General features: G+C 32.9%; 1 protein-coding gene across 7 annotated transcripts in view; it reads right to left on the bottom strand.

Annotated features, from left to right (window-relative positions):
- Positions 1–15,494, bottom strand: part of TBCK (TBC1 domain containing kinase) — a 445,069-nt gene that overhangs the window by 254,347 nt on the left and 175,228 nt on the right. For all 7 annotated transcript variants that reach the window (XM_058294468.2, XM_071215231.1, XM_058294462.2 and 4 more), the window contains exons 21-22: positions 11,701–11,737; positions 10,547–10,708 (exon numbers count right to left, since the gene is read on the bottom strand). In XM_058294468.2, coding sequence (XP_058150451.1) covers positions 10,547–10,708; positions 11,701–11,737 — 199 coding nt within the window. The remainder of the gene's footprint in view (positions 1–10,546; positions 10,709–11,700; positions 11,738–15,494) is intronic.

Raw genomic sequence — 15,494 nt, 5'->3', positions numbered from 1 at the left:
CAAATATAAATAGAAAAAATATTCAATGTAAGGATTTTTAAATATGTACATGATTTTCTTATATTTGTTATTCACCATGTATTTTGCCATAAAAGGAAAAAAAGTAATATTATATCAATTAAATGCTTATCATATTTCAAATTCATGCTCACTTGTAATATCTGGGTTTATTTATTTCAAGTTTATACCATTAATAATACTTCAGAAATATAATATTCAGGAATGAAGTAGTATTATAAAGAAGAGGGAAGAAGAGAACAAAGGTAAACTAGGTAACTCTGAAAATCTGTGGAAAGTGTCATTTCTGTTCATTTATTTAACTGTTTCAATAATACCTATTACCAATGCACTAAGATGGTAGGGTCAAATGATGTTGGAACTGTATTTAGGATTGAAAAGATAAACGTTCTTTATCTTTGTGGGTAGGATAACTTATTGATGAACAAATCAAAGTAACTATTTGAGTAGAAAGTGGAATTGTAAATAAGAGAAATTAAGTGTAGGAATCAGATAGGAACAGCTGACTTTTACATCAACTAAACTCATTTATTCCTATTTGAGTAGAGTGCTCTGAACAAATGGGTGCATAATATGGTTTGAACAACAGGATGATACTGTGAATAGAAAGGATAAAAATTACTAGCATTTAATTTTTTAAGTACTAAAATCAACAGGATAACATCTTTTGAACGCTCATTTACTAATAATGATGTAAAAGTCCTTTCACAGTTTTTAATTAAGAAACTTTATTTTAATTTTGTACCATCTGTAAAGTAAATTCAAAGCAGATCCTTGTAATGCTATATTATATAATATTGATGGATTTTTTTCCCTATGGAATTTATTAAGACAAAATATATCTTTCAACTGTAAAAAGCAACATGGTGTTGTCATTAACTATTTAATTAATGCTAACTAATGGTGTTCTTTATATCAATTTTATTGAAATGTATTCACAAACCATACAATCCATCTAAAGTGTACAAACAATAGCTCTGTTATAATTACAGAGTTGTGCATTCATCACTACAATCAATATTAGAGGATTTTCATTACTCCAAAAAAGGAATCCCCCCTACACCTTAGCAGTCACCTTTCAATCCACCTATCCTGCCTCTGCCATACGTAACTGCTAATCTAATTCTGTCTCTGTAAATTTATTTGTATTTACATTTTGTATAGATGGAGTCAAATAATATGTAGTGCTTTGGCTTCTTTAACTTAGCATAATTTTTTTAAACAATTGGTGGAAGAATATTAATATATTACTATTCCCTACAGTCCATAGTTTGCTTTAGTTACATTTTTACTCAAATTTCAACCTATTATTTACATCTTGGAATATTAACATACATTTATTGTTTCATGGAAAAACATTCTTATCTTTGCACAATTAACCATGCTTATCGCCCACAAAAGGGTTCACTGTGATATACAGTTCTATGTTTCATCCATTAGCTTCCCGTCTAGACATATATGCGACCTTAGTCTTTTCCTTCCAACCACTATCATAACCAAATATCAGTGCTGCTAATTACAATAACTACAATGTGCCACCATCACCTCTATTCATTTAGAAACATTTACAATAAAACTTCTTACAAATTCTGCACAAATTAAGCTTCAGCTCCCCATTCTCTAACCTTATTCTATGTTCTGGTGACCTATATTCTAGCTATAAACTCCATTAGTTTTCTCATAATATTTAGTTCATATTTGTAAAATCATACAATATTTGTCCTTTTGAGTCTAGCTTGCTTCACTCAAAATAATGTCATTAAGGTACATCCATGCTGTCATATGCTTCATTATTTCATTTCGTCTTACAGCTGTATAATATTCCATTGTATGTATATACCACAGTTTGTTTATCCATTCCTTGGCTGATATACACCTGGGATGTTTCCATCTTTTGGCAATTGTGAATAATATTATGCTACAAACATCAGTGTGAAAATATCTGTTCATGCTCCTACTCTCAAGTACTTCTGAGTATATAATTAGTAGTAGGATTGCCAAATCACAAAGACAACCTATAATTAACTTCCTTAGGATTCACCAGTTTTCCACAGCAGTAGGACCATTCTACCTTCCCACCAACAGTGAATAGACATTCCTATTTCTCTACATGCTCTCCAGCACTTGTAGTTTTCTATTTTTTAATAAGGGCCATTTTAATAGGTAAGAAATGATACCTCATTGTAGTTTTGATTTGCATTTCCCTAATAGCTAGTGATATTGAACATGTTTTCATTTTCATGTGGACTTTTTGACATTTGTATTTCTTTTTTGGAAAAATGTCTGTTCAAGTTTTTTGCCCAATTTTTAATCAGGTCATTTGTCTTTTTATCATAGAGTTGTAGGATCTCTTTATATATCATGGATATTACATTCTTATTGGATATGTGGGTTCCATATATTTTCTCCCATTGAGTGGGCTGCCTTTTCATCTTCTTGACAAAATCCTTTGAAGCACAAAAGTGTTTAATTTTGAGGAGTTCAAATTTATTTTTCTTTCTTTTGTTGTTTGTACTTTGGATTTAAGGTCTAAGAAACCACTGCCTACTACAAGATCTTGAAGATACTTTCCTACATTATCTTCCAGGAGTTTTAGGGTTCTCACTTTCATATTTAGGTCTTTGATCCATTTTGATTCTCTTAGTTGCTATTGTAAATGGACTTTTTTTCTTGATTTCTTCCTTAGATTGTGTATTATGGTATATAGAAACACTACTGATTTTTACTTGTTGATCTTGTATCCTGCCATTTTGCTGAACTCATTTATCAACTCTACTGCTCTAGTAGCTTTGGTGTAGATATTCTGGAATTTTCTAAATATAGGATCATTTCATGTGAGAATAGTGAGAAGTTTACTTCTTTTTTTCCAATTTGGATGTCTTTTATTTCTTTTTGTTATCTAATTACTCTAGCTAGAACTTCTAGCACAATGTTAAATAACAGCCGTGAAAATGGGCACCCTTGTCTTGTTCCTGATCTTAACAGAGAAAGCTTTCAGCCTTTCACCATTGAGTTTGATGTTGGATTTTTCATATATTCCCTGTATCACGTTGGGGAAGTTTCCGTCAATTCCTATCATTTCAAGTATTTTTATGAAGAAAGGATGCTGGATTTTGTCAAATCCCTTTTCTGCATCAAACAGAAAGATTATATAGTTTTTCTCCTTTGATTTGTTAATGTGATTATATTACACTAATTGATGCATGTAATTGAGCATTATATTAATTGATGCTTTTGTGTGTGTGCTGAAATACTCTTTCATACCAGGAATAAAACCCACTTGATCACAGTGTATAAAGCTTTTAATATACTGTAGGATTAAATTTGCAAGTATTTTTTTGTTTTAATTTTTTATTAATATATTTTTTATTGAAGTATATCATTCATATATGAACAAACATAAACAGTAAGTATATAGTAAAAGTTGGGAGCTTACAAAATAAACATGCAAAACATCATACAGGGGTCCCATACATTACCCCTCCACCAATACCTTGCATTATTGTGAAACATTTGTTACAAACTGTGCAAGAGTATTGTCAAAATATTACTACTAACTATAGTCAATACCTTACATTTTCATGTGTTTTTCTCCAACACACCCTATTATTTTTTAAATTATATTTTCATTACAGATGTTGTGAACTTACAATCACTTGGTGATATTACTTATAATCTGTAACAATTTGCAAAATGTGAGGATTTTTGCATCTATCTACGTTAGAAATATATTGGTCTGCAATTTTTTTTCTTGTAGTATCTTTATCTGGCTTTGGTATTAGGGTGATGTTGCTTCATAAAATTAGTTAGGTAGTTTTCCCCCCTCTTCATTTTTTTGGAAAAGTTTCAGCAATATTGGTATGAAATTTTTTGAAATGATTGGTAGAATTTCACCTATGAAGCCATTTGGTCATGAGCTTTATTTGTTGGGTCGTTTTGATGACAGATTTAATCTCTTTACTTGTAATTGGGTTGTTGAGGTCTTCTATTTCTTCTTGAAGTCAGTGTGGGCTGGTCCTTTCTTCCGTCATTTAAAATCTGTTATTGAAAATCTCTAAAGAATTTTTAATATCCATTGTGTCTCTCATTCCCATAAGCTCTGTTACCTTTCTTTGTAAGCTTTCAAATTCTTCTTTATGTTCACCTACTGTCTTTTTTGCTTTTTTTAAAGGAGGTACTAGGGACCTTGTACATGTGAGTAGGTGCTTAAGCATTGAGTTGCATCTGCTCCCCAATGAGAGTTACTTGCTTTTTTCTTGTTTTCTGTTTTGGCTTGTTTGTTTTTTGTTTTTAGGAGGTACTGGGAATCAAACATGGGACCTTGTACATGGGAAACAGTCATTCAACCAATTGAGCAACATCTGCTGCCTGCCAATGTCTTCTTTATGTCCTTCATCTCTTTAGCCATATTTTCCTTTATTTCCTTTCTCTTTCTTTTTTTTCCCCTGGAGTGCATTTACTTGGTCTTCTAGCAGATGCGCTCTTCAGCAAACTTTCTCCTCAGCCCTAGGGACACGTGTGTTCACTCCAACCTACACCAGGTGGATGGTGCCAACACAATCTGCAAGAGTTCCCCCACTGGTCTGGATATTCAGAGCCAGGCTCCACAGTACAAATTTGCTCATAAGAAGCCACTCTAGTTCCTCAACTGCACCCTCCCTTTTCCCAGGGAGGAAAAAAATCACTGCTCTCCTTTCTGTCAGAGGCATCAGTCACATTCTGTAGGGAGGGTGCTTGCCTCAAGAGTAGGGGATTGGTGCCATTTCCAGCTGCAAGACTGATTTACTCACGTCCCTCCCACCCCTTGGGCTTCTTTTCCCCATCCTCCTCTGTCTTGGAAAGTAGGTAGCACTCCCCTGGTCTGCAAACTCATATAACTGCTTTTCCAGGCAGTTTTCTGCCTTTCCTCTTGTGTTGTTAGAAGAGGAGCCCTGTTTATCTCTATGCCACCATCTTCTTGGAACCTACTTCCAAGTCACTTTTTAACTAATGGTTTTGAAGTTATTGTAAATGAGCACTTGTTTTGAGGTTTATTCCTTCCAGGCATTAACAGTGGAAGAACAATGATATACTAATAGTACATGAGTACTGGATATCACCTACAGATTTTTGGCTGCTCAATGTTATTCTTTATTTGACAACGTGACAACTATCTACCAGCATTTATGCTGAATAATGTATTTAAGAAAAATCAATGTCAGTGTGTATGACTATGAATTATTTTGTGGTTCTTGCAAAGCATGCACTCCTATTCTAGAGTAACTGATGCCATAGATGATATGCGTATACTCAGGATTTCTTAAGAAACACTTAGAAATGAAGTGTTTACAATTTGCTAAAGAGTAATTATTCTTAGAGGACTAAATAAAGATTAATATGATATTAGGAATCCATTATATCTCTCTAGATAAGGGTAAATATACCACCAACTGGATAGATGCTACTATCTGAGTATTAATTTCCATTTCTTGGCTAAATTTCCTTCCAAATAATATATGCTATGACTAAATTCCCCTATTTTTATCTCTATCTTTTTTCCTCTAAATTTCATTTTTTTAACACTTATAATTAGGACTGCCAGATTTAGCAAATAAAAATATAGTTTAGCCCCCCACATTTGAATTTCATATAACTTGGGACATACTTATACTAAAAATTATTAATTATTTTTCTGAAATTCAAAATTAACAGGGAATCCCAATTTTTCTGGTAGCCCAACCTAAAATATGACTCTTATACTACAACAACATGCTGTATAAAGCAAATCTTGAACTATACCAACATAAAGATTTAGAAGATTTTATTCATATGTGTAAGCTAGAGAGCAGCTTAATATTGAATATCTCTACCTAGCCACATAAGCTTATAATTTCAGGAAATTGTGAAATGCTACATAATAGTGATATGCTAAGTGATATGCTACTTAAATATCCATATTTGTGTTGAAATTAAATTCTGTTGTATAGCAGGTAGATAATACTGAAATAAAATGTTTTTAAAATTTCACTTCCTATTTCCTCTAAATTAAGCTTTTGTAGTAAAACAAGTCCCATACAACTATGGTTTTTCAGTCAAATTCAGTCTAATTTCTTCCTGCAAACAGAATTTGAAACTTTTCGTATGGCAAAGTTCCTTTAGCATTCTCAGTATTTCCTTTAAAAATAGTTTATATATACGTCTTTCTCTTAATGTTAAAGAGAGGTAAGCTCTGTTTATCTCTATTCCACCATATTCTTGGAACCTACATCCAAGTCACTTTTTAACTAATGGTTGAAGTTATTTTAAATGAGCACTTGTTTGGAGCTATTGTAAATGAGCACTCTCTTAATCTCTGAAAATAAGGTTGTTCTATACAGACTTATCAGATTCTTTCCACAGGTATACTAAGAAGATCTTCTTTCCTGCCTCTATTATTTCAGCCTTTGAAGCTGCTCAGAGATCCAAAAATATACAATCTAAGAATTTATTTCAACATTTATATCAGGTATTACAATTTACTTTAAAATTACTACCTTCCTAGTTTTATTCATATATCATACTCATCTTGAAAACTGCTTGGATATATCTTCAAACACTTTTTTCTATCAGTGAAATGGACACTACAGCACAATGATTGAGAGAGCAGAATGAAGGCTACAAACCTCATCCTCTCATCCTGTAATTATTGGATTTAAATGACGGTAATCATGGAAACTGCTCTCAACATCAGTGGTCAAAATCCAAGTATTGAATGGTCCTATGAAAAACATGGTATCTATTCCAAAATACCCTGCTACTATTTTTAGAGTATATGAGAAATGCCAGATGTAATGCTCTCATAGTTATTTCCTCTAGAACTAAAATGGCACACATTCCAAAGACATGTGAAGAGCTTGCAACAAAATTTTCTAGCACTATTTGTACTCCCTTGGAATGTAGCATGACACTGTATCATCTACTACAAGGTAACACAAATTGGAAATAATATTTGCCAGAAATATCATGCTTTTCTGCTGAGTTCTCTCTTCAAGAATAAAGGGGTCAGTATAAAGTAAAGGAGGAAGAAAGGTAAGTGAACTAAAATAGACTGAATGCTAGTTCAATATTAAATGCTAGATATTTTTAAAAACTGGCATTTCAGATTTAAATATCTGTAGAATGCCTACTTTGAACTAGGTTTTATGCCATGTGTGTTTTGTATATTATTTTAAGTGCTCACAACAATACTACAGCAGATGTAGAATTATACCCATTTTACTTAAACCTCCATGCATAGGATTCTATTTCCAGTGAGATGAAATTACTTGTCCAAGTTCACAGAACTAGTAGGTGCCAGAGCGGGGATGTGAAATCATATCTATATTATTCTCCAGGCCATGCTTTTTCAGCAGCACCATACTGAAAATTTCCAAATTACACAGCTAGTGAGTGGTACAGTTAGGACTCAAACCCACACCTGTCTGACTCTGAAGTCTGTGCTCTTCAGTCGTTATACTATGCTATCTCTGAGTAATGAAAAGAGATATTCTCCTCAGCAATAATTTACATTTAACATTGAAGACTTACTTGTCTTTTTAGATAATTCCTCGTTAGCTTTTCCTAGCAGGTGATAACATATGATTGATATTTCCTTCAATAATTTATAGGATGAACCAAATGGGATAATGGTTGCATTTATACTACCAATGAGAAAGCATGTCATGATAAAAGGGAAAAACTGAGGAAAAGTATAACCATCTTCATCAGCCCCACCACGTACATAGTATTCGTTCTTTGCCAGGTACTGCTCTAAGTTCTTTGTATATACTGACTTATTTAGTACAACAACCCTTTGAGGTAGGTACTATTATTATTCTAATATAATATAATCAGATAAGGAAACAGATACAAAGAGGTTAAACCATTTCCCTAAAGTCACACAGCTTTAAGTGGCAAAGTCAGGATCTGAGCTCAAGTAATCTGGCTCTATAGTCCATGTGCACCACTAGGCTACTAGGTCTCTAGGAAGGATGATTAAAAAAAAAAAAGAAAAAGAAAAGCAGATACATCCTGTTCATGAGATTATCAACTAGGTGGTATTTATGTCACTGCCAATAGAGATTCTGAATGAACAGTGAATCTGCCAATCTGCTCCAGCAATGAATTTAGTTAAACTTGCTGTGATAGCTAGCTTACTTATGCTTTAAAAACTCTGAATGAACAGTGAATCTGCCAATCTGCTCCAGCAATGAATTTAGTTAAACTTGCTGTGATAGCTAGCTTACTTATGCTTTTAAAACTCAAGGAAGTGGGCATTTCAAAAAAGTATAACACATTAGTTGAGTACATAACAATGTTTATTTCTAATGTATCTTTAACTAAAGAGTTTGTCTAAAGAATTACAAGTGAAATTGTTTTTCTAACCTTTTATGGTAGACAGGAGAAGTAGCTTGCTTCTTTCAAATATATTCTAGGTTAGCATCATATAATGTTTTGCTTAGAGAAGGAAAATTTGGTGTGTTTGTTGATCTGAATTCACCTAAAACTCTTACTGTGAGCACTTCCCACTTCCTAAATAAAATGTATAAGCACAGGTGGGGGCTTGGCATGATGAAAAATGATATTCCTTTCAGCCTGCTTGGGAAAGATATCCCAAATGGGTGTTCTTCTTTTAAAAACACCACGGGTATGTATACTTAAAAGTCATAGTTTACATTAAAATGCTTTCTGCTTTTTTTTTTTTTTTTAAAGCCATGTGTTTCTCAGAACCTTTTTTTTCCCAACTATACTGTAAAATATGTTACTATTATACAGTGACCAAATAAGTGATGAGTCAGAATAATGGCACTGAGAATCAAGGCATTCATGTTAATAAGAGGCACCCTATTTTCAAAAGTATTAGTTTAACTTCTCAACTAGTCAGTTCTAACTTCTGGTTTCAGAAATATAATTTTCACGGACATGCAGAGGAACTAGTAATCTGCCTGTTACAGATGAAAACTTTTTTTATCACCACTGTTTAACTGGTGAATCTAGATATTGTATGGGATTGGAAAGTCATTAAAATTGCTTAACTTGATAATGCATAAGCAGCATTCTTAATAATTTTTTTTTGGAAATAACTGGAAAAATTCCTTTACTCCTTATCAATCATTCTCTGTTTATTTTGGCAAGTTGAGAATTATAGAAAAACATCTGCTGGGTACAATCTTCCTAGTTTGTAAAATGAGATTGTTTCTATTCAAAACCAAAAGAAAAAAACCTTGATTTTTATAAAGATTCTCCCAGAAAAAATAATATAAAAAATAAACTATTTTTTCTTATAAGAAATAACTTGGATACTGAGTTTGATAAGTTACTAATACTTATAAAATTTTTTGAGGGGGGAGAAGTTTTAAATAAATCTAAGGCATTTGTGTTATTATTTTCCCAATAAGGATAAAGATTTTCAATAAAAGAGATGGTGGAATACCAGGTACAGCCTATCCATCAACATAGGCAGGTTTCTTACTTCTCCTGAGAGAGATTAATAAGTATATAATTTTAAGATACTTTAAAAAAAATTCCCTGTCACATTTACATAGTCAGCAGAGTGCCAGACAACTTGATAGATCACTCTCTGATCTCTTCTCTTAGAAGGTCCTGGGAATCAAACCAGGGACCTAGTATATGTGAGAGGGGTGTTTCACCACTTAGCTATACCTACTCCACTTACATCTTTTATTCTTTGTTTGTTATTCTGGGAAATATATCCTTAGGATAATTTTAAGTATTTATTATCAGCAATCACATATGCCTACTTGAAAATACTGAAAACAGCAACAGAATCAGCAGAAGCAATGGAGCCAATGCAATATTGTGAATAAAGTAGAAATTTTCTACCTAAGCAACATTTTAGTTTCTGCAAAGCTATAGTTCAGTTTTTTACTTTTTCATAGATTTAGTTATATCTTACATAACCAGGTAAATTTCATATTTTAACTGTAGCATCAAAGCTTAGACTATAGTTCTTATTCATTAGCTTTCAATTCCTAGATTTACAAACTCCTGACTTGTGAATACTCTAGATAGCTAACTTACCAAATGCATTGAATGACTAGAATTTGATTTGCCCTACCAAGATGTCAGTGTTTCCTTTCCTCCAACTGCCAAATTGTTAGCAAACAGCTATGGCTAAGAGGGAGCACAGCTCCACGTGAGTTATATCTTAGTAAAACCAAAGAGATTCTCAAACAGCTTCCCAAGTGGACTTCACTTACTTTCCATTAACCGATAATAAACAGGCCTGTCATAAGCAAAATGCTAAAGAAGGCAAATGCCCCCAGGACTTCTGTTCTTTTACTCTTTTGGTGGCATCACTTTGAGTAAACCACAGTAATTTAGAATGATCCAGTTTTGTACTTGCAATGCAAGTGCCAGTATGCAAATGGAGAGAAGCCAGAGAGAGATGATAAGTCCTAATCAAGAGAGATTCAGGAAGCTTGGATGACTATTTTTGCAAATGGCTTTAAAAATGTCATCACTCTCCAGCCAAATTTCATTTGATGATTCCATGTATTTACACCTATACCTGGTAAATCAGAGAAGAGGAGAATGCACTCATTAAAGCCGTTAGCCAAAAGCCGGTCCCGCAGCTGCTGAAGAATTGCTACTCCAATACAGAACGGGAAAGAGGAATTCCCGAGTAGTAAGGTATCCCAGAGGTGAAAAATTTTGTGCAGCGGAAATACATCTGTGAAAATAAAAAAAAAAAATGCGGATAATTATATTTATACATATATAAAACAACAAGACAGATAAAAATTAGAACAACAATAATATGCTTTGATAGACATATGACTATTACCTTATGGTCAAACTATTATTTAAGAAGAAAAATTACTACCAAAATGTTTTTTATAAAATGTTTATTTGGCTTTGTAGATTTATCACTTCCTAAGTCACCTCAAAGAAGCAATAATTAGATTGGTCAGATGGCATATTCTAACCTCCATTAACAATCTTGGTATATTGTATTTCTCCCATAATCTTCCAGGTTATATTATTTGCACAGATTAATCCTCTTAGATGTACTTTAGAACTGTTTTAGGCACAGTATGGTTACATTTCTATTATGCACTCTAAACAATTGCCTTATTAAATTACCACTCTAAAATCTATGGACAAATTTATATTTTTTGCAAGTTTCTTTTTTCATTTAACAATGAACTATGGGTATCTTTCCAGGCCAACGCATATAGATTACTTCAAATATTAGATTCTATTTTTCATGTGTATATACATGAGCATATGTGTTCACTGTATTAATATTTGTAGTTGATTCAAGTATTACATATTCACATAAGATGCTTAACATTCCAGAGAAATGTTAGTTTAGGAAAATGACAAAAGTATTAATTACTAGAGAAACTCTAAAAATTAAGCCTGATTTGGTTGTAGAAGTTGCCCTCCAAAACTTTCTGTAAACACTATATAAATGTTAATTTCTTTTTCAATAATGGGTAGAGATCGTATCAAAATCATGACATGTTAGACTGGTTTTCATCCTATAAAGTTCTATTTTTGATGTTCAGGTTAGAAAAACTGAAATTCTTTTCAACCCAAATCTATTACATTAGAATTACATAAGGATGCTTATTAAATCATAATATTAATATAAATATAGTAGGCAGAATGTAACTGTCCTTTTTGCTAATGTAAAAGGGAAGGGAACATGATACTTACGGGTAAACATGGTGAGAAACCAAGGGATGGCATAGAGCTGTGAGTGGAAAAAGAAAGGGGTACAGGGAACGGATAAAAAGGAAATAAAGGAGATAATTAGAATGATTACCAATAAATTGAATGGTGAAAAAAGTTATGGTTTTTGGTCTACTCTATAAATTAGAACAAAGAGAATGTAGATAATTATACTTATCACAAATGCTATGTAATATAATGATATCTATCTATATTACAAGTGCTATAGATAACTTTTGTCCCAGATACTATTCCACAGAATGTCTTTAATTCAGCAAAGGCTACAATCAGGATGATGGCTAGTAGAAATGTAATATTAGTATGTTAATTTCAAGGGTATACTTTTCAGATTGTATAAAAATATTGCTAACATTCTAAAAGTCCTCCCTCATCAGTGTTGAGATACTCTTGACTAAGTATTTTTGAGAATCAATGAGATGATATTTGAAAAAATGTTCAAAGTGTGACACTTATGAAGCATTATACTTTTTGTTACCACCTCCTCAGGTAATAGGAGGCCTTATAAAGACTAAAAGTAGTAAGTCTAGGAATGGAATAAATCGGTTCCTTAGCCTAGTAACAAATTAATTTTTCTAAGTTTACTGCCTGGAATATAGACATGAATATACAACTTTCAATCAATTTTTTGAGATTTTGGGAGTAAAAAATTTAGGTTCCTACTACATGAAGCTTTTTTTTTTTTAACTACTTCTAGGGCTTAAATAAATATTCTATCATTGCCTACAATTATGAATTTATGAATATAGTTGCATTTCATCTTTGCATTGCACAAAATTATTTATGCTATCAAAGTATCAATCAAGACCTATGCAAGTATAAATATATGCTACTGCATTAAGAATCTAGGTATAGTATGTGAAATAAAGCCCACTGCTCTCTGCAATATTATCATTTACATATGTTGTCACATAGACATTCCTTCTAGTAACATTACAAATGGGAAAAATGAGGAAAAGAAAGGGATGTGACTTCTTTGTTAACAGTTTGGTTTGTAGAAAACAAAAAATAATAAAATCTGAACATTTTACCCTAATTTAAGTGTAATATAAAAATCAGCAGAGATTAGTTTTATCAGTATCATTCAACTTTTCTTTCCTTTAGGATAATTATATTAAACATACTGCTCTATCCTTCAGATCAAAGCCAACTGTTTACTTTAGGAATCCTTTCTGAATTACTTCAGCAACTAGCCTGCAGTCCTATTTCTCTATACTATTCTCTGCAATTATTAACTTCGTCAGAATATACAGAGGAATTCTGCTTCTGACCAAGATGGAGTGACTTGAAATACCTAAAAATCAGACAGAAATATGAAACCACGATTTGTGTATTTGGACATCAGTCAGCACAGAGAGTAGAAACAAACAAGATAAACCCATGATTGCTTCGCTTTCTGCCTGCAAAGTTTCCAGGCCACTGCAAAGGGAGGAAGAACCTATATAGAGCATGGTGGTCACCGTGAGCTGAGGAAACAGAGTTTGGAGTCTGGAGAGGCAAAAGTAACTATAATCCATAGGGCATAGAACTAGAGAGGATATAGCTGCTAACGAAGAAAAGTTCAGAGATCTGCAGAGGTTCCCCTCTATGGTGGTTTGGAACTGCATGTATCCCAGGAAATCATGTTCTTAAAGCCAATCCATTCCTGTGGGTGTAAACCTATTTTAAGTAGGACCTTTCAATGGGGTTACCTCAGTTAACGCATAACCTGCAGGAACTTAACCTTCTTACTGGAATCCTTTATAAGAGAATAAATTATAGCCAGAGAGAGAAAGCCATGGAAACAGGAAGTGGAAAGCAATGAACCCACAAGAGAAGGGAAAGACCAGCAGACATGCCATGCACCTTGACAGGATTGCTGGCAGCTGGTCTCCAGGAAGAAAGCATAGTCTTAATGAAGCCTTAATTTGGACATTCTCATGGCCTTAAAACTGTAAGTTTATAAGCTAAGAAATTCTCATTGTTAAAAGTCAACCCATTCCATGGTATCTGCTTTCTGCAGCCTAGTACACGAAAACGGATTTTTTTTGGGTCATTTTTTAAAAATTAGAGAAGTTTTGAGCTTACAAAACAATCATGCATAATGTGCAGAATTCTTGTATACCATCCTCCACAAAAACCTTACATTTTTGTGGAATGTACAGATTATAAAAGAACATGATCAGACTATTACCACTAACCATATGGTTATACAACTATAGTGTATACTTAGTATATTTTTCCCATATATCCCCTATTATTAACAATAAGTACTAGTATTGTACATTTATTACAGTTCACAAGAGAAAACAAAAAATAAACTCCTTGAAATATCAATACACAAATAGGTAAAAGGTAAAAGAAATAAAAAAAAGATATACACAAATGGAAAGAAAGACAGATGGCTATTTTAATATTAGATGAAATTGATTACAGAGGAAACAATTTTATAGGAATAAATAGGCCATTTCATACTAATAGATGGATCAATTCAACTAGATGAAATAACAATATTAAATTTTTATGCATCTAATAACAAAGCTTCAAAATGCAATAAGCAAAAACTGGTACAATTCAAAGAAGAAATAGATAAATCCACATTATTAGGTGAAGATTTTAATACCCCCTCTCAATTAGTAATAGAAAGAGGAGACTTAGAAATCAATAAAGATATAGAAGACTTGAACACCAGTATCAACTAATTTCATCTAATTGGTATGTATAGCAAACTCCATCCAACATCAGAATACATATTCTTTTTCAGTGCATATGGAGCATTCACCAAGAAACCAAGTGTTTTGGGCTAAAACTAGTGTGTCAATACATTAAAAAAGATTCATGTGACAAAAAGTATTTCTCTGATACAAACAAATGATCTGAAAATCTATATATCTAGAAAATCCCCAAATATTTGGAATCTAAATAATACTTATATAATTATATGATAATTCAAGGAATCAAATATATTAGAGAAGAAGAGGCCAAGGCTTTCTGGGACGGGGTCCTGAGTTGGGGGTCACTGAAGTGTGGAGGGGATTTGAAGGTAGTCACCAGACTGAGAAGTGGTGGAGAAATTTGGAGTATATGATACTCAAGGGCGCTGTTCCCTCACAGAATCTTTGATTGACTAGCAAAAACTGCTAGAGCCATCTTCTTCAAAAGTAGAAAAAAAGAATTAAAGGGTTGCAGTAATTTGGCCAATGCCAAATCAAGAAAAACACAGATTTAAAAATGGTAGAAGTTTGTTACACTCTTGCTGGCCCCTTGCCCAAACCCTACCCAGCACAATGTGGAGCCAGCCTGTACTACACTACCACTGTGGGCCCCTGGTCATATTTTGGAGGGAGTTGAATAACTCTGATGTGCATACTGGGGTACCGAGACGTCCTTACCAACATATCCAGTGGCAGCCTAAAAGACTGAACTGGGAAACTCTTTTCTGGCTTGCCCTGCAAGAATTTGTCCTTGGGACTAAATCCCAGAGTTAACACTTTAAAATATTAAAATTGACAGTATGCAACAAACAATTACAAGACAAAGAAACAGATAATGAAGGTCCATTCGAAAGAACAAGATAAAAATTCAGTAACAATCTATGAAGATCTGATTTTGGGCATATTGATCAATACGCTCAAGGAGATAAAGGAAAACACAGAGAAAGAAACAAAGGATATCATGAAAATGATGATGAACAATTTGAGATTCTCAATAAAGAGATAGATATTTTAAAAAGGAAACAAACATAAACACTGGATTTGAAGAATATAATAACAAATGAAAAA

The sequence above is a fragment of the Dasypus novemcinctus genome, chromosome 1, assembly GCF_030445035.2.
Source record: "Dasypus novemcinctus isolate mDasNov1 chromosome 1, mDasNov1.1.hap2, whole genome shotgun sequence".
Taxonomy (NCBI): Eukaryota; Metazoa; Chordata; class Mammalia; order Cingulata; family Dasypodidae; genus Dasypus; species Dasypus novemcinctus.
The sequence above is the reverse complement of the archived record's forward strand: the minus strand, read 5'-3'. Positions and strand labels throughout refer to the sequence as shown.